This window comes from Frieseomelitta varia, unplaced genomic scaffold (genome assembly GCF_011392965.1).
Source record: "Frieseomelitta varia isolate USP_RPSP 00005682 unplaced genomic scaffold, Fvar_1.2 scaffold_189, whole genome shotgun sequence".
Classification (NCBI taxonomy): domain Eukaryota; kingdom Metazoa; phylum Arthropoda; class Insecta; order Hymenoptera; family Apidae; genus Frieseomelitta; species Frieseomelitta varia.
Window position 1 is genome coordinate 731,413 of NW_025109627.1, and position 20,904 is coordinate 752,316.

Consider the following 20,904-nt stretch of genomic DNA (forward strand, 5'->3'; position numbering starts at 1 on the left):
GGGAGGAGGAGGGGAATCGACACGCGACACGGCGCGAACTGCGCGAAAAGGAAAACACGGGCGCGACACGCCCGCGGGTACCGCGAGAGAACACGCGGTTTAGTTAATTTCACAAACAGGCAATTTACAACAAGACGGGGTTAATTTAGCCACCATCAGGCAGCAGCAGCAGCAGCAGCAGCAGCAGCAACAACGCGTCGCGTACCCCGTTCGACGAAACGGCGCGTGAAACAACGGGCAACGAGCAGTGGAAAATTCGCGGGGGCATAAATATTTGCAAAAGGAAAGGACACGCGCGCGTTCGCCGGGATGCGCGCCGCGGCCGGGCACAAAGTGCGGTTTATCGCAAGATTTTAATACCCAATTATCAAAGCGTTTCATTGCTAATTTTATATTACGCGCGGCCGGTGTACGCTCGCCGGGCCAATAAGATTCGTGGGGGGGGATGGAGAGGGGGGTGTTTGCATAGAATCGATTTAAATTTGCGGAATACCTGGACCGAATAGTTGAAATTATTCGGGCAAATGAACGAGTCGGCTGAAAATTCGAATAATAGCGGCTGCATTTGCGCCGCGATTATGTGTTTCAATAGATTCCGAGTCCGTTTCCTACGAGTCGTTCGCTCTGTTTCTTTCTCTGTTCTCTTTCTTTTTTTTTTTTTTTTTCTGAAAAGGAAAGAAAGGAAGACGGAGAAAAAAAGGAAATGAAACCCGAGAACAAAGCCTGGTTGGCCTGCCGGGGCAGCGCGCGAAACGAATAATTAATTTTAAATTAAAAGGCCCCCGTCGGTGATGTAATTAAATATGAAACACAATAAATCTCCGTCCCCTCACCGATTGTCCGTACGGAAGAAACGATTTTTTTCCCATTGTGACGACAACTCGCAGGGCGACTCCGAATCGAGGATCGAAGGCGCCTCGTCGACAGGAAAAAATATATAAAACCTCCAACGTCGATGGGAATTGATAGAGGGGTGCTTCACCGATAAGAGATAGTTTCCCATGGAGAAACGAATGAAACGTGTTCGCGCGAGATTTAACGAGGTGTGAAGTTTGATTCTTCGTGTGTAGTCTTGTCTGTAATTTCGGTTCTAGCTAACTGATAATTCGATCGAGTGTTAAACGTTGGTAGGAAAATTTATTGATATTTCCTACTGTCCGACTGTCCATTGATCCATCGAAGATGAGGAAGCGAGAAAAGAGCATAGTTATTAAAGAATAATTAATCCTGTTATTTGAGCAAATGTACCGTTCGCTGCAGAATACTTTCTAAACAGGACGTTCGAGCACGTTCCAGCCTCGTCGACGAGCCTATCGTTCGAAATCGCAAATATGCCATTACGACCAATCGAAATCCAAACTGATCGATTATTTATTGACATTTCGACGTTTGCACACTTTCTGCCAAACCGTTCGAACACGATCGTTTGCCCATCCGTTTGCGATATCTCGATAGAAAGTCCCGTCTCTCTATTTAATCGCTGTCCACCACGGTTTGATTTCGTCTGTCTAATTGAGCAGCCGATGCGAAAATAATAAATCGGTCCATAAGAAATCGTTCGAAATAAATCGCTTGAAACTTCGAGTTTGATACATACGCTATATCGATACGATTCTCTGAGAGACACAATTACCTCGTAGAGAAAAAAAAGAAGCGTTTAAACATCTGGTAGTTGATAACTGCTGTAATTTTTTTTTATATATATAATTATATTCTCTATATCTTTTCTAAATAATTTATAAATGAGTGATTGTTCTCGATCATGTATCGAGCAACTGAGAGTTTTGCAGTTTCATCTTTGTAACAAATCGACATAAACTCTATGATTTTTATCTGTTTTTGTATAAAATTTCAAACGAAACAACGAACCTTAAACCTTCTTATCATTTCGTAACTATCTCTCTCCACAATGCCTCGTATTACATACTTTTATTTCTATGCAAAAAAAAAAAAAAAAAATCAACGCTCTCACTAAATTTTCTCCAATTTGGCTTAAAGCATCGCCATCGATTTCCCTTCTCTCGTGGCTCATCGATAATTCCCAAAACGCCATCGGTGGTTCAAGTGACATCTGACTGGCCAACGCCACTCCATTCGATCAGTTGGAAATATCAAAAGCAATTATGTAAAACTTGAACACGAAAATATAATATATTTCTTCGTCCTCGAATGTTCATACTCGTACGTGCGTGTATGTGTGTGTGTTCAACGAGCGAATTAATAAGAGGAACGGAGCAGCGAGATGCATAATGCTCTGGCAACACGGGCAAAGGAGTAGAGAGAGAAAGAGAGAGAGAGAGGGAGAGAGGAGGGCGAGCAAATGCATACACTATTGAGCACACGCGTTCACAAGCGTTGTATTAATTTTCGTTTGCTTGCCTTTCGTCGCTTAATCGAGACCGTATTGTTCGCCAGCACAATCGAGCGCGAGCAGAACCCGCACGAATTTTACGCCGCGACTCTCTCAATTTCCAGGGCACCGATTACAAGCTTTTTCCAAGCTGTTTTCCATCAATGTTCTCCGTATCGTGTAATCGTGTTCAACGTATGGGAAAAGGCTAATTTTCAATTCTGAAGTGCTAGAATTGCTCGACTCTGATTGAAAGATTGTTTCAGATTTGTAAATGATTTTGCGTAGTACGTATGGACGAACGTAACTCGATTTCTCAGTGAAAATCTTTCGTATCACGAAAGAAGAGAATTCGTGTTACTCTACGCAACTTTTAAATATTTTGGGCAAGTAATACGCAAAAATATATATGAAGTATTCAAAGTAAGTACATATATATATAGATTTGTAAATGATTTTGCGTAGTACGTATGGACGAACGTAACTCGATTTCTCAGTGAAAATCTTTCGTATCACGAAAGAAGAGAATTCGTGTTACTCTACGCAACTTTTAAATATTTTGGGCAAGTAATGCGCAAAAATATATATGAAGTATTCAAAGTAAGTATATATATATATATATATATAGATTTGTAAATGATTTTGCGTAGTACGTATGGACGAACGTAACTCGATTTCTCAGTGAAAATCTTTCGTATCACGAAAGAAGAGAATTCGTGTTACTCTACGGAACTTTTAAATATTTTGGGCAAGTAATATGCAAAAATATATATGAAGTATTCAAAGTATATATATATATGGGTAATACCACTTATGAAATTTAATAGCTGAAATAATTTCCCAAGTTAATAAATCCGAATTTGCAATTGCACGAACGCGTCCGCAGTCTACCATTCTAGTATACAGAGAGTACAAAATACGGGAAATTCTAGCTTAGATCTTCAAAAAGTCTTTCTACATCCTACAGCAAATCCATCTCCAGATGAGAACGTGAAATAAGAGAAAGAAGGACGACTGAACGTAAATTCGTTGGAATCGCCAAGGAATTTAATCAGCGCGGCGCGTTTGCGTCGAACGACCGTTACAACAGGAGGAAATCAGAACGGAGAACATTGTCGTTACGACGCGAATCAATCGCTTTGAAAACGCGCCCCGCCTCGTTCTATCTAATTTCACAGCTCTGTATCTCCTTAAAGTCCAGTTTCTATTACAAAGCTCGAGTAACGCGCGCGCATCTCGCGAGCAGCTGGTCCGAGGATATTCAAAGTATCCTCGGTTACTCAAAGGGTGTTTTCCACGAAAGGAGAGAGCCGAATAGAGGCCGATCCCTCGCGAGGCGACTCGTCGCTAGGACGAGTGTCGTTACGCGACTCGTTTTCCGGTTTTAATTAAATGACGTGCGAAACGCGTGCACCGAGTCGCTTTTCCTGGTTTCCCGGAGGCCCATACTGAGACAGGTCAACCGTAAACCAGAAATGAGTGCTGCCACCGCCGGCCGCGTATTAACGTGCCAGTCCGTTCGCACGGTTCTCCCATGGTTAACGGCAGGCAATTACCGGGCAAGTGTTCTTCGTAACAAATCGAAGAGCTTGTAAATGGGCCGAGATCTTACCTTGCCAGTTACGAGATACTTCTCTCGTTGTTTCTGATTGCGTGGTTTCGACTCGATGTCTAGTGGAATTCTCGCGGGACCGAATTCTCGTGTATTTTGGATTTATTCCCCCGTCTTTGTGGTTCGAAGGCTTGAAAGTTTCACTGGAGAATTTCTGAGAACGTCTGAGAAAGTAGGCGTAGTGGGGATTTCTGCGCTTTTGGAAATGTAAAAAAAAAAACTAATTTCACGAAACAATATTCGTGAACGAGTCGAACGTGATGAGGATTGTACTGTATCCAATTGTATGAATGGTCAGTATTAAAAATTTCAATTCTATTAATATCTTCGTAAGAATCTTATGCTAAAAACCATAAGCTATATATTACCCTTTAATATCTAATATTTTCTTTTAACATCTAAGAGCGGGAGGTTGGATTCTTGATAATAAGAGACCAAGATATGCATCTTTTGCAAGAATATCATTGCAACAGACTTTTATGTAACTCCCTCTGTACATTATACACGAGACTTCCTGCTGAAATGAATTTTTTCCTACATTTATGCAAGAAATTACACTCTCGACAATTTGAATGAAGTAATCAACCTGCATACATTCTTGCGAAGAGAATCGCACTAGCACGCTCTATCGTGAAAACTGAAATTTTATTTAATTAATTAATTTTAAACACGTTACAAGTTGATGGTTTTTTTTTTTTTTTTTCTTTCGCCAAGAAAATTCATCAACAACTATCAGAATCTATCTGTCGGGAAAAATATATACGTGCACGCGTTGGTAAACTTTTATCAAAGCAATTCGTTTCACGTCTGCAACAGTAATATAAACGCAAATAACGATGCAACCTAACCTAACCTTCGTTATCGATGTTTCCAACTGTGCGAGCAGGCCAAAACAAATTTCTATTAAATTAACCATGCCGCGAGAAGTTTGAAAATTACACAAATTATAAAAAAAAAAAAGAAAGAAAGAAAGAAAAATTCGCACGTTTTTTACCACTGGGATCGTTCGAGTCCAATATCATGCATTCAAATCTGCATTAACTTCCGCGAAACGATATAATCTTTCCAAAAAAAAAAGCTTGTTAATTGCTCTTCTGGCTAACTTTGAAATGATATGAAATTATAAATGACTATATGTCGATTTATTAAGGACCACGCAACGCCGAATAAAATTTCGAATATATCGAACGTTCTTTTGCCGTGTCAAAAACTCGTCTCGTTTTTAAATTATAACTTTTTAACTCGGTTCAGTTATATTTTTTATACAACTCATTTAACGTAGACAATTGTAGAATTTATTTCTGTAATTCAATTGTGATTTACAGAATTAATTTCAATTAGAATATTTCGGTTTGTAAAATTCTTGTTTGTTCGACGTACGTCAATTTCTTCAAATGGCTCGTTATATCTGAAAATTCGAAATGGAAGGAACACGTCGAAGCTCTGAAAGGTTCTGTTTCGCAATCGCAACATTGATCGAGTTCGACGAAGTATGTGGATCGAAGTGAATCCCAGCGATCGATTCACAGTTTTTAATTACTGGACACCTTACAGTGGCGGCGACGAAGAAAAGTAGACGGAAGGAGAGTGTCAACGTTTTACACAACGCTCACCGAGTTAACCGAAGTTCATTAACGCGTTGAAAAACACCTGTCGAACACTCGCTCGCATTCGATTCGCAGGAACGAACATCATTTCCCCGATGGAAACGATACGCGAGACGTAATAGCCTTAAAAAGAGACGTGATGAAGAGAGAGAGAGAGAGAGAGAGAGGGAGCGAGAGAAGAAAAAAAAGGACAACAATGATTAATTACCGATGACACTCGACGGGAACGGTTACTAAAACGATCATCATTAAAATCTCATTTAGCCGGAGCTAATCGTGTTATTCGCAGGTGACCGGTCGTCGACATACGCCTTTTTCGACATACATAAGTATACATATATATATATATATATATAAGTATATATGTACATATACACATGTACCTACCGGTCGAATTCGAAATTTTAAACGGGCGGGGGCTTTTATAACGCGCAATTATCACGCGTATTCTCTCATCTTCGCGCGTACACGCGAAGGAAAGGCGAAAACCCGGCGGTCGTGTGGCGCCCGTAACGAAGGTAATTACATGCACGCGATACGGAAAGCGAAAGGGTCGTTACACGTGCACTCGACACGGCAGAATACAGCTTACAATTGCCTGAGAGACTCCCTTTCAATTTTTATGAAACTTGTGTCGACGATCGCGCGACAGAATCGCCGCTCTTCAAAGAACTTGTTTCTCGCCTATTTAGCGTTATTCGACGAACGGATTTCGAAAGCGAATTCGCACAGAGCTGTTTCATTTCGACAAGAGATGTTCGGCTTCGATATAAGATTTCGCGAGCAACCACATGGTCGATTATCCTTTACAACGTTCGACTTTTTCATGCAGTAATTATGCTGAAATTATCGGCCAAAATGTTTATACATTTATAAAAGAATACGTTATTTTAACACACTGCGTCTCTAGAAAATGAGTATGTTCGTCATTACGTAGTGCAGCTAAAAAAGATGTTCAACAATGAATTACGTACAATATTTGTGAAATACAAATGTCGGCCGCTCTACGTGTAAGTCTAATTCGTACTAATCGACCTCGGAAATTACAATGCCTGGACAAGTGATGATGAACCGAGTGACAGGAAGCGAAAAGAATCTTACCAATTATATGATTGTTACACATCAAATCGGAAACAAAACCCAAGCAAAATCTTCCTAGTCTATTCCCCCCATTTCTTCTCGATAAAACCACGATATACCAATAAAAGAAAATCCACCAATAACCACGAGAGCGCAAAACACTCTATATACGCCGAAACTTCATCCGTAGCCGTAACAGTAAACAACCTGGCCACCTTGAACTGGAAAAAGATAGAAAAATGAAGCAGAAGAAACGAAGGTATTAAGCTTGATTGGAAAACACTTCCATCTCGTTCCACGTTCCGATTTCGACGGATGTATCGAGAATAGGCGAGACAGTGGACGAACCGTTATAGCACGAGAAAGAAGAAACAGAAAAAGAAAACGAGATTTCCTTTGACAGGGAGAAAGACGTCCCTTGTTTGCGACGATTTTAATTAGTTTCCCCGTTGTGTCTAAGATGGCACGATTTCGAAAAGAGAGGCTGAAACGTTCTGGCAGCGAAAGGTGGTGGTGGAGGAGGTCGTCTCTGAATTCCGTTCGCGTCTACTTCGTAGTTGTCTCGCAATGAAACTCGCCGTCTGTCACGCTTCCAGGTCACGTGCGTTCGAAATAACGTAATCCGGGAGACCAATAGCCGGCAATTAATATTCCGTATCGAGATACCGATGAATCGGCACGACATTCTGCCGGACACGTCGAGTTTTCGTGTCTCGCGGCCTCTCGCTACAATATCGTTGCGCAAACGTAGAAATCCGGCCGCGATTCGCCGCGTACGTACGTATGTATGTATGTATATATGTATGTATGCATGTATATATGTATGTATGTATGTATGTATGTATGTATGTATGTACGTACGTACGAACGGACGTCGTTCGTGCAAAAGAGGAAAGAGAGGAACAGATGCGGTAATCAATTCCGCGGGTGAGACACCCATGGAAATTGCTCGCGTTTCATCCCCGACAACATCGTAATATACAAATGGGCTGGCGAAAGCGTTTGGACGTATGCCATTGAGAACATTTGCGGAACATCTGTTGGACAGATTTTGAAATTTCCTTAGCACCACGACGAATGGATCTTGAATTGAAATGTTACGACAAATATTCGATAAATTACGACTCTTAGTTATTCAGCCGTACTAAATTACGACTAGTTATTCAGCCGTGTTAAAAAGGAAAAAAAAAAACGGTCGAGGAGATTCCAACTTGTCGAATAGAAACAAAAAGAGTACGGTGAAAAAATTATGAAATTCGTAGATTATTCTAAGGCTCCGAATAAATTTCAATTGTGACAAAGGTTACATGTTGGCGAATGTTAGAATATCGTATTTGCCGGTTTCATTCAATATTAAATTTGCGAATGCTCGATTTACGAATTTACAGAAAGACTAGCCACCTGTGCGTACAATCAAATTAGCGCGACCTCGATAATTAACAAAGACAAGCGTTGTTCGTCGAACGGTGAACGTGGTCGTCACTTTTTTTTCCTTTTTTTTTTTCTATTTTTCCTTTTGTTTTTTTTCTTTTTTTTTTTTTTTTTTTCCTTTTTTTTTTTTTTTTTTTAAATCCTTGGACGCTCTTAATTCCCTCGTAAAATTGAATAAATAACAACGGAGAGTGTCAGGCCGGATTTCGAAACGGACAGGATCGGAGAGAATCGAAGAGTCAGGATTCGCTATGAAATACACCGCGATTTATTATAGGATCTGCAATTGGAAAAATAAAAGATGGGGGAAGAGGAGAAAGAGAAACGGGGCGGAGAGGAGGGAGGGAAAAAAAAATTCATCGAACGATGGAGAATAAAAAACTGGCGACCGCCGCGACCCGACTATTCTGGTGTCTACTCTGTCTTGTCCGCGGTTCGACGCGGCATAAAATAAACAAAAGTCCATAGACGCCAGGTCGCGTAATACACAAGGCAATCGTTACAATCGTAATTCAGAGGCACGAGCCCCGCGACAGAATAGGGAACAACTGCTACGGACAATTGATAACCGCCTATGGATATATACAGGCATAACGTCGATATTCGCAATCGCGCGAGCCGGCGCGAGAAATTACTGCGACCGCCGGGGTTTTATTTATTGTACCCGGCCAGGAGACGAAGGGGCCGTGTCGAAAAAAAAAAAAAAACACGCGAACGCGCGAGCCGACTAAATAAACTCGTTTCTCATTTTCCCGCCGTTGGAAAACGAAAGTTTTTCCTTAACGAGTGAAACACTACCGGCGCCGCCTTTGCCGGAAATATTACGCGCGCCCGTGCATCGCGAGTACGAAATTAATACCCCGCCGCCTCGCGAGAGCGTGAATGCCCCCGCGAAAAATCATGAAAAAGAAGAGTTTTTTCAAGAGTATTTTTTTTTTTTTTTTCGAAGAGAAACGAAAGGAAATTACGAAACGACGAGAATTGAACGAAACGTTCGTTAACGAAACGACGGCACGATTGTGGACGGTAGAAATTTTCATCCCAATCGAGCCCGTTGGTTTTCATATTTAAGTTCTACTGAATGAAATTCGAGAATCAAGTAGACAGAGTGCGATTCGAGTATACTTATTGGGCAAGAGAGGTTCGTTCAATTGTTACAAAATTGGGGGAGGAGGGGGCGGGGTTGTGATTCGAAGGAAGCTGCAAAATACTAAATTAGATCCGTAATCGGAACTTCGAATTCAAAAAGAATGAAATTTGTATTGCAAAATACATTCGAAACTATGTTATATATAAAATATGTATTTGTATATAATAATATAGAAAACATATGAAAAATATGCGCGTAACCTCCCTTTTACTACCTTTTACAAGTTTCGTACATAATACGAAGCACATTTTCAAGAAGAAGACCTTGAGACTGAACTTGACAATCTCTTCTACCTTCCATTTTGAAACGTCCCTGTAACATTCCCTTCATCCGCCTCAATTTTATCGACCTACCCCAACAAAGCAGCCACCGCGAAAAAAAATGAAACCGCAGCAAAAGATCGCCTCTGTCCCAGCATCGGTTCGATGTACGTCCAAATATTTCTCAAGTAGAGACAGAGAAAAACGAGAAAACGGAAGGGACGCCGTTTCACCAGGATGAAACACTGATCAGCACGAGTGTAAACATCCGTCTTAACTCGGATCCGCGGGCTCGCGAATCGAATTCACGCGCAGAGCGAAGAAAGAATAGAGAGAGAGAGAGTCCAGTTAGCTCCTGAAGGGAGCTCGTGCACATCTTCTTTGTGCAGATGCAGACACGGCCGGCCTGGTGCTTTATAAATTTTCAGGGCGAGCACCTCTTTAGAGAGGTGAACCAAGCGGAGGAGGAGAGGGCGAGCCAGTCACGGCACACGCGCTTTGCGGATTTTTCAATCACGTTCCGGTACTGACAGGATTAATAAAGCGGCGCGCGCGCGCCACACGGAGAGTTTCCAGACTCATTTCATGCAGAATCGAATTGGATTTCCAGGTCGGGACCGGTGTGTATTTGTGCGCAACAGAGAGACCGAGTCCCTTTGATGTGCCACGCTCGGATACCGAGAGAGAGAGAAAGAGAGAGAGAGAGATTAACCCATCTCTATCTCCGCCGCGAGAACGATAGCCATTCTAGCTGTCTGTACTTTGTTACATCGTCGTCAAATGATCGATTTATAAAAATTCACGACGGGCCCTCGGGTTCATGATCGCGCCATGTGATTCCCTCTGATCGAATGCCATCACTTCTGTGACAAATGGAATCGGAAGACGGTCCTCCACAGAGACTCGAGGACCGAAGGATTTCCTTCAACATTTCCTTCAACACATTAGCACGTGTTTGTTTTGGTAACAATATTAAATTTACTGCGAGTAACTGCGATTGCTGTGATAAAAGCTGCTCATCATTCGACGAGCCAAAAGTTTGCAAAGAACAAATGTCGAACGATAATGTAGACGGTGCTTAAAATGATTTCAAAACGCGTAGTTAAGCGAAATTCCATCGATTACATTTTTCAGAACGAACCGAAGCCGAAAAATCGAGCCGAAGCGAATACTTCGAAACAAAGAAATGTAAAGAAAAAAAAAGGAGGGAGAAGAAGAAGAAGAGAGGCTCGCGAAAGAAAGAAAACATAATTGGCTGTTAAACAAAGCATAATTGACAACGGAATTGATCGAACAGAGTCAATTTCCCGGGGAAATCCGATGGAACCGGTTAACCAGCGGAGCATACGCGCGTCTAGCGCAACACGCGAAAGATTGAGCTGTCCTGTACGATCGAGCAAGACGGAAATAACGGAGAAAGGTGGCCGAGCACGCGTAGGGTTGAGGGTTGAAGCCAGAAGAGAGCGGAGCCAGAGAATTGGTACGTTTTTAGTGATTGCAGCACTCGAACGTGCCAGAGCGAATATATCCTGCACACGAGAGTACGTGTACACACGCGCAAGCGAACGGGGCGCGTTCGCGCACTGAGTGGTTCAAATATATCAGTATTCGTGCTCGTACGTACGTACGTACGTAACGGCTGCCATACACCGATGCCGCCTTTATTCTTGCTATCTCGGTGCACGTGCAAAAGCGCTGGCCGGCTCTACGAATATTTTCCTTCTAATTTAATTTCTACCAGGTTGGAGTGCAGCGTACGTATTACTTCGCACGTATCCCGCCGGGTACGAGAGAACAGATTAAGATTGAGAGGGAAACGAAAGAGAAGGAGCACGCGCGTCGCGGTATTATAACGATGCTGGTGGTGTTTTTTTTTTTTTTTTTTTTCAAAGGCCGATTAGAAACGCGTGTATCAGCCACGATGCTACGAACAAGCGTCATTTCCATCCGCCATCTTTCCCTAATTTCCTCCTATTTCCTTTCCTAAATTTTCCACTTGGTTTCCTTTTTCTCGTCAGCCGCTCCCCGCCGCAGGGACGTCGTAATAATTAGAGCCCACTGATTACGAGATCATTCCTGCCCTCTCACTGTCCTTCTCTCGTCCATGCGCGACGCGCGACACTCGAAAACACTTGAATTTCAGAGGGACTCGGTGCGGTACGTTTATCCGACGCGCAACCCTCTAACCACCCTTCCGACACTTCAACCACGTTAAACCATTCAGACGTACTTTATGCAAGCGCGTTTCCGAAGAGTCGGCCCGAATCTAGGTTGTGATTCGCGTATGCAGATCTATTTATTCCGTTAACGAGATGGTCTTTTTGTTATTCGTCTCGACGTCGTCTCGTTTTATGGGATTGGAGGTTTTTTTCCTATGCTTTCCTCTATGCGATTCGCTTGTTTCCATAAAATGGTCTAATGTTCTGTTACTTTGCGATTGCGAGTACTTTGATGCCTCGGCAAAGGATGAATTGTAATCTTTCGTCAGAACACTCCGATATATATTTTACGATTAGACAGAGACTGCAGAATTCTATTTAGGGATATGAATCATCTTTGAAAGTTACACGCTTAATCCAAGCTTAATCAACGTACGAATAAATAATTTTATCTTTTCTCGTTACAGTGCTATCTACCACGAGCGGTGCAGCATCCTCCGGCTCGAACTCGACGAAAGTCACAGTGGACGAGGAGAATGACGAATCGTTGCCAGAGATCACGCTGGAGGAATTCAAAGAGAGGTACAGAAGATTGATACCCTACATGACCTTCTACGTGGCCAGCAACTACGTAAACGCGCAAACGCCGATTTCGCAAGCCACTGCTGCAAAAGAGGTACAGAGCAGTCCACTGGTGAGAAAAAATCCGCAACCGTTCACCAGGACGAACACCGTGCCACGAAGAGTGACGAATCCTCGTGTTAATGTACAGAATCAAGAGAAGAAGTTCGTTCCGTCGATTCAATACGATCCGAGGAACGTGGGAGCCGATAGTAGCTACTTCGCGCCTGTGAGATATAGTTCGAAGATCAATTACGACGAATACTCGATACCGTACCAGCTGTATCAGGATCAAAAGCTAACGTATCCCGAGATAACGACGGTACCCAGCAGCCAGTCTGCCCATAAGGAGAATAGATTCTATGCAAACGTGAGACCACCACGACCTTACACGACAAATGGCAGAGATCACCAGCCTAGAAAACAACCGGCTAAGCTTATCCCTGGCAATCTTCGAGATGACTATGCGTTCGATTATAATGTCAGACCAAGTAGCGCACTTAATTATCCTGTGAAAGATTTTCAAGATCATCGACAAGTCTTGCTATCCAACGATTATCCGAGCGTGCTGGAACCTGTGCCAGAGACTGCGGAGAAGCAACCGCCTCCAGTTGCTCGACTACCTCAAAATCCTAACGTGAACTTGCAGCAAATAGTGGAGAGCTTTCAACTAAGTGAACGTTTGCCAGAAATGTTGAGAGAGGACAACATAGACAGCAGTTTAAAGACGCTCGCGGAGATATTGAATATTCTTCACGGCACGAAAACAGAAGAATTCCCACAGATTCAAGCACCACCCTTGACACCACTGCCACCACTACCACCCAGAGTACCCGCGAAACCAACGAGCTACAAAACGAGGCCGAAAACAAGGCCGAAAGTGATCACCGAGACACGATTTCAAGCTACGCCAAATCCACTATACTTGACCGACGATCCTGAACGTTACAAAATATCGTCGTACGAATATAAAACGAAACCTCAGTATAAACCGCCGCTTCAGTCGAATTACAACACGAACAGCTTGACCAACAACAACGTGGTGGAATATTATATCCCGATGGTGCAAGAGATACCAACGAAACAGAAAGAACCGTTTCTGCCAACGATCAAACCGCAAGCTAACGAAGGTCCGATTGACCATTCGTACGCGATCACGGAGAATCTAAGCGACGATATATTGCAACAGGAGCGATTCCCCTTGCCACCTGTTACTACGGAAAACCCGATTTACAGCTATGATACGAAACCCAACGAGGCGGCGACCACGAAAGTGCCGTCGTTAAAATATGGCGCTACGAGAGGAAAGGCCAATATAGACTATCCGGCCTATTCTAGCATACCTCGTACGAATTTCAGCTGCAAGGAACAACGTTACAAGGGATTTTTTGGAGATCCAGACACTGGATGCCAGGTGACGTTTCCTTTCTTTTTTTTTTTTCATGTTCCAATATATTGGAATCTTAATTATAAAATTGACTGTGAAGTAACTTACAAGTGACAAATTTGGCAAGAACGAATCAATTTTTTGTTAATAAATCTATCAAGACATTGGTTAACAAACTAATAGAACTATCGTTTCTGTTGGAAAACAATTATAAAAACAAATTATCTACACGCAACATATGTATTCTCTATTTTTCCTCATCTCGTATGTACAAATTTGCAATTTTCCTAACAGTGATAATAATATTGTTCTTGCAGGTATGGCATTACTGTGACCTTAACGGTGGTAAATCATCGTTTTTATGCCCGAATGGTACAATATTCAGTCAAGTTGCGTTAACGTGCGACTGGTGGTTCAACGTGAAATGCGAAACAACAACTCAATTATACGTTTTAAACGAGAGACTCTACAAGTACATTCTGCCGATAATGCCAAAGTTCCCGGAAGACTTCACTGGGCCAGAAGTAGATCGGTATTTAGAACTCAAGTTTAAAGAGATGGAGGCAAAACTGAAGGAGAAGAAGCTAAAGAAGCAGCAGGAGAAAGGAGAAAAAGAAAGAGAAGGGAAAGCTCAAGAACAAACAACAACAAAAGAGAAACAAAATGAATAATCGATATGTGTCTAGGTTGTAGTTAAATTATTATGTAATATTGCTGGTTCAATCTTAGCACGTATTTAACGTAAGAGGGTCAGTTAAAAAGTTTCACTCGCTTGAAATTTCTTGTGTATTAAAGATATCCCGATGAAACTTGGTGGAAATAATGTTTAATATCTCTATTCCGAAGTTGTGTCAACGGCTTCGACGTTCCAATGGTTTTTCATTTGTCATCAATCGTAAAACATGGCGTGTCCGCTGGAAGTAGCGTCCAAATTGGAAATCCGCGCTGTGATTCGTTTTTTATGGGCAAACAAGTGTCCCCGTAGTAAAATTTATCGTCAATGACGTTTATGATCACAGTAAGATATCTCGTCAAGCTATTGATACGTTTTATTCAAGAATGACGATTACCAGAAGAGAAGACTGTCAGCTATGACAACGAATGTTAATGTTGAATGTGTTAAGCACCCGATTGAGGCAAGTAGGCAAATATCTAAAGAAAAAATTCCTACAAAAAAAGTTTGTGTATCTCGATGGATATCTCAATTGTTGACAAACACAAGAACGATTTCGAGCAGCTTTGGTATTTTTGCATTGTTATGGTACAATGAAGGGAATGAATTTCTGGAGATAGAATAGTGATTGGAAATGAAAGTTAAATCACTCTGAAAAGAAACAAAGTTCACAAAAAGTACTGTACACTTTTTTGCTAGAATGACAATAGTATTCTTTGATAATCAAGGCATTATGAATTCACACACCTCAAGAGCATTATCATTAACACTTTGAGTGTCACTTCCACTTCTGGAGAATTCTATTTACTCACATAGAAACGATTTTTATACTTGTTTAAAAATATATTGAATTTAAATAATAAAGTCTTAATTTGTAGACAAATAAATATATATATTTTATTCATTCAATAAAATATTATATTTGCAAACACAAATTCAAAGTGTCAATGCAAACACACACAGATTCACATATTGTGAAACTTTGACAAGACTAAGAAAAGTAATTGAAGAGTGACAACCAAGACAAGTGAAGAAAGGGATTATCCTCCATATCTACCATATCACATTTGACATGCTTCCTGAAAAACCCATTGAAGAAATTCAAGTAGGAAGTATGACAACATATAGTCAAAATAGTCCAAAATTTTCAGTTTGAGACTTCCATGTTTTTAGACCAATGAAAACAAAGCAGTAATATTATTTAAACAAAGAATGACTATCTTAAGACAGAATCTTTTTGACAAAGAGATTAAAAAAATAGCGCCATGAATATTTTGTAATATGAAATATAATTATGTGAACTAGCTTTTTGATTGACCCTCACATATATCATGTTGCCATTGTTTGTTATAAATAGCAATGTACAATTATAGGTTGTGTCTCACTTTTATCCACATTGTTGGATATAGAGAAATTTTGTGAAACTCAAAAATGTGCAATATTTTTATTATAAGTTTGCGTGTTATTTGTTTCTATGTATTGTGTATTTAATAAGGAAATTTTTGTATACAATCTGTACGTTGAAAAAATCAAATTATTGTAATGTGTTTAAAACAATTGGAAATGCCAGAAACCAACACATATGGAATAATTGATAATGTCAGTAAACATTTCTTTTCCCTCTAGTCATATTTGTACTGTGTAAAGAATATATTCTTTACTACTTTATAGAAAACTTTTGCATTTACACATGCATTTTAGAAATTAACAATTATATATTATATACACAATAATATACAAGCATGACAATAAATTAATTTAAAAGTTTTTTACTTGAAAAAATGGTTTGTACAATTAATTGCAGCAAATTAATTTTTCAATTTCATATTTCTATTTAACACTTTGTTGCGAATATAAAATAAAATTATTTATTTATCGTTTAACGCGAATATTTTTACTCATTATACATGCATTATGATTCCTTTTCTGTAGAAAAAATAAATAAATCTACTTACCTTTTGCACCTGCTGAACTCTTTTCAGGTTCTCACTCACACGGTCAAATGTGTCGTAGAAATCCATCAATAATTCATTATTCTAATAAACACAGAAATAAAAGCATATTATTTCTAAACAATGTAACATAATGAAATTATTTACATCGCTTACAATACAAACCTTTTTGCTTAATGACAAGTAATTGTGATTTTTATGAGATTTTATCATACAATGTGAACATCCAGATATTTCACAATTTTCGCAGTAGTACCCTACTGGTTCAAAACATTGTTCTGAGCAAGTATTTATTATGTTGAAAGAATTATCATTGTTTTCCTCTGTTAGCATAATCTTTGAATGATTTTGTAATGCCTTCCCATGGATCTAATAAAACACAAACACAAAATATCATTAACTATATTATTTGTACTTTCATCATATTATAATACAACAGTATTATATTATATATATTTTTATTCTACATGTTTATCATTTCTTGAAATATTTAGAAAGAACATAATTAACACTATATTTCCCAAAAAAGCAAGCAATAATGTAATAAAAAGCAATGTCGCACAATAAGCAATATACCTTGGAGTAACAAATATGGCAAAAAAGAACAGAGCATTGTTGGCACTTTATGGTTGCTTGAATTCCACATTCATAACATAAACCTGAAAATAAAGAATATTTTATTGCAACTTAAGGCATCGTTTAATATATCTAATTAGTCTTCGAAACGATACAGACCTTTCATGCTTTGCTGTTTTGGTTTGGATGCAGAAGGTTTAGAGAAAGAAATATCTAAATCATCTGAATTAATTGATCTATTATGCGACATAACCATCAGTCCCAAAGTATATATGTTTAAAGGTAATGAAAATGCCTGATTATCATCGCATTGTGAAACTACGTTGCACATAGGGCAAGGTTTATTAGCAAATGATTTAACACATTCATCACATATCATGTGTCCACAGTTTAATAATAAAGGCATTACACCACGTAAAGGAACAAATTCTGAAACAAAATAATTAAATGCTTTCTTAGCATCTTTTCCAATTACATTTCCCAAATGAATGTGTGCAAAGGAAATCCAAATAACAATAGAAATATTATCCTAACCTTCACGATACTATCATTCATTTTAGATTTACAAAGCTCAACAACGTGCATATCAGCAATCATGTTTCTTACGATCGTATGATATTATCGAAAATATATATTTTCAAACGTGGATTGAAAAATGTTTTTTTCAAATCATTGAAATCATATTTCGAAAGATTATAAATAAGTATTTCATTTGTTGTCAATACATACATTACGTGAATAATGAAAAAAAAAAAAGATAATACCGGCAAGCGTATGAATGAAAACGTGAATGATTACCTTGAAAAAAGAATTGATGTTTACACTGTATGCAAAACACATTTCGAAGTTTTGTAGATGGGAAATTGTACTTTTTGACGTACTTATAATTTCTTCGTGTACTCATCATTTCGTTAGTTATGAATTGATGTAAAAACAACTACAAACACGAACAATCCGAATCTGCAAATTTTCAAGTAAAACACGACGAGACGACACGCGGAAACACAGTATCGCATTTGAATTCTAGCTCAGTGCCGACTCAAGACATTGGGCACCCTTCTCCAAATTCGATTTTCAAGTAAAAGAATGAAATATTTCTTATACGTAATAAATATTTTTATATTTAATAAAATTAATCCCAACAGACAAAACCCGGCTAGAATGCACACTTTGATTCAATATTATATCAAATTGTAAACTCATAAGTTTATACGTTGCGTGCACACTGCCACATATCGGCGCTAAATATAACATTTGTAACCAGTTCGATTATTTCGAAATATTTTTCAATAAATAATAATTTAATTTATATTACTTCGATTTTCCATTAAAACGAAGACAACTAGAACTTAGAACTATTTTTATGTAATGCTATTATTTAATAAAATATCAAACGTAATTAGATAAATTATAACATTTCATTATTAATTGCTGATGAACCACGTGACAATTTGAAAAAGCGACAACTTCAGTTATGTTTGAATTCACTTCCGTTTATCCTTGTTTTCATTTTTTTTAAATATTTTATATTTTTCATTATTTTGAAATTTAAGTATATCAATTACAAAATTACTTACAATGACACATATGTATATGCAATAACATACGAATTAATACACGTATGACAAATTACTGCTTTATTCAGAAAGATATTTCATTTTCGTTCCAATTTTTAAAACTTCAATTCATTGGAAATTTTCATTTCAATAATTTGCAGTTCTCTAAACGAAACGTAAAATACAGAAAAAGACGGCACAAAGGAGAAAAACATAATTCAAATTTAACGGCGAGTATTTAGAAATGTAATGTAACTTTGATAGATCGTGTGATTGGTAACATTCTGGTATAACCGATGCAATTGTCACGTGATTACGAGTGTTTCACGATTTTCGAGATAGATGCCGCTATAATCTTGAGAACTGCACAATTTGGCAAAAACATAAAAAGTCAGATGAATAAACGGCGGAGTTATGTTGGACCTATTGGATTCTAGGCGCGGTCGCGACCAAAGATCCGTTATGATCTTGCCTAGCACAAACGCTTCAGCGAGGAACAGATCGTAAACCTCGAACACTATACTTTAGCTGTATTGTTCTTACAATATTAAAAGTGCAAACGTATTTCAAATGCTCCATGATCGTTCGACGCGAATCTGTTTTGAAATGTCATTCATGCCGTCACACATACACATATGTACATACACTATAAACGATGTTTTCGCTGCCATTTACAAATGAGAAATTAAAATAGAATGGAAATAGAATGGAAATGCTCGATGTAAGTATAAATATTTCTGGATTTGTGTACAAGAAGTATACCATTCGTTTTGTTGCTTTCCAGACGTCGGTCTGCTGTACTTGTGTGTATTTACAATAAAGGTCAGATAAATCAGTTCAACGAATTCATCATTAAAAGAATATAAATAGAAAGCTAAGCTGCAGTTTGCTAGCTTTCGATGTTTGCGTGGTAAATACGGTGATGTCCTTTAGAATTTTTGAATATTCTCGTAGGCTTCTCAGTCTGATCGTTTCTTTAAAATTTTTCGAACACAGGATTGAAAATGAAAGGAGCGACACATTGACATGCGTCAAGGGGCATACAAATGTTTGACTTGAAAACAGAAAATATCGTAATCTTCTCTTCAACTACGGTGGACATTCTTTGCTTCTGCGTGCAAATTTCAAATTTCAAATTACAGTTCGTAATTACGTTCTAGTCGTGGCAAAATATGACTCCAATTCCAACTTCCTATATAAACTGCAACGTTGTTGCATTTCAGAAATAATTGTGCCGTCCAGTGCAGCTCTAAGTAAAATTACCCGAGATCCAGCCGGTGATTATTCGAGTTTCCATCTTTACGTAATCGATGCAATCGCGCGCGGTCCAAACCCGCCGCAAGCCGTGGGATGGACAAGGTAAGAAGAAAGAGGAAGCGAGATATCGGATTTAGGCCGGCGTTCGAAACAACAGTATGTATGCATGTGTTCATGTGTCTATGTATATGTAGTGTGTGTGTGTGTATGTAGAGGCGAAGCGGTCTCTGGACTAGGCAAGCCGAGCGAAAGAGCTGTGGCAAGGTCTAGGCTGGCTGGTATTCAAGGTCGTGTGCACAGCGCAAAAGCCCCCGGATCCATCCCCGCTCCAGATTTCTAGCGCCCTTTGCCTCTCGCCTTCTTTGTCGCTCTGCTGTATGCGTACAAACATTTCACCTTCCTTTCTCTCTCTTCCTCTCCCTACTCCCTCCTCCTCTCATTTTCTCTTTCTCTCTCTCTCTCTCTCTCGTTCTTTCGCAGCTTCTCCCTTCTCCTCAGCCAATCGAGGCTTCTCTCTCTCTTTCTACCTGCTATTTCTCTGCTGCCTTCCTTCTTCCTCTTTCTCTATGCCCCTCTACGAGTTCTCCTGATATTCCTCTCTCACGCCTTGCCCTTTCCGCGTGCAACATCGATTTACCCATAAAAATTCCCCGCGCTCAACTCTATCATTCGTCTATTACTTCCTGGCTGGCGTTCGTCGTCTCTCGTTCCCGGATTCACCGTTGTAATACGCAACACATAAAAGCATGATCGATTCGCGGTATAATTTAGCAGCAGCAGCAACAGCAGCAGTGTGTAGCCTACTGTTACTTGAAATTGTTTATTTACATGCCTCTTCTCGTACGTCCGCGTATACATACACGCGGACTAGTTACATAGGCTTGCCTAGCTAGGTATTAAAGAAAAAAAACGGGGATCTTGTTGCGTAGTGAAGACACGGAATCTCGGGCTTTCAGAATTATTTGAATCTGCCTCTACCTTGTTTACTTGTATGAACACGATAACGAGAAACAAAAGATAGTCTTTTAGAAGTTATTTTGGAATAAATAACTTCTTTGAGAATGTTTAGAGGTCAAGTTCAATGAGTGATTGTGAATGTTAAAGAACTTGTTACGCGAGCATCGTTTAACGCGCGGAAACTGAATTATTTATGAAACGTTGCTATGAAGTTTAGAATATAATTATTAAGCACAGGATTTGAACGATACAAATGGGAAATCTTATTGCAAATAT

At 39.4% G+C, this 20,904-nt stretch overlaps 2 protein-coding genes across 3 annotated transcripts in view; one reads left to right on the forward strand and one right to left on the reverse strand.

The window, feature by feature from the left end:
- LOC122539050 overlaps positions 1–16,085 on the forward strand; it is a 69,597-nt gene extending 53,512 nt beyond the window's left edge. Inside the window, exons 2-3 of the mRNA XM_043673642.1 lie at positions 12,117–13,684; positions 13,975–16,085. Of these exons, the coding sequence (XP_043529577.1) occupies positions 12,117–13,684; positions 13,975–14,328 (1,922 nt within the window). The 3' untranslated portion in view covers positions 14,329–16,085. The remainder of the gene's footprint in view (positions 1–12,116; positions 13,685–13,974) is intronic.
- An 18-nt stretch (positions 16,086–16,103) lies between these two features.
- On the reverse strand, positions 16,104–17,900 carry LOC122539051 (E3 ubiquitin-protein ligase TRIM23-like). Of its 2 annotated transcripts, none has more exons than XM_043673643.1 (5): positions 17,657–17,900; positions 17,018–17,287; positions 16,859–16,941; positions 16,448–16,651; positions 16,104–16,366 (listed from the first exon to the last, which is right to left on the reverse strand). In XM_043673643.1, exons 1-5 carry the CDS (start codon positions 17,763–17,765, stop codon positions 16,232–16,234), a joined length of 801 nt encoding a protein of 266 aa, XP_043529578.1. In that variant the 5' UTR covers positions 17,766–17,900; the 3' UTR covers positions 16,104–16,231. The 2 variants fall into 2 exon arrangements, with proteins under 2 accessions (XP_043529578.1, XP_043529579.1); XM_043673644.1 differs by lacking the exon at positions 17,657–17,900 and adding an exon at positions 17,393–17,569.
- Positions 17,901–20,904: the final 3,004 nt, after the last annotated feature.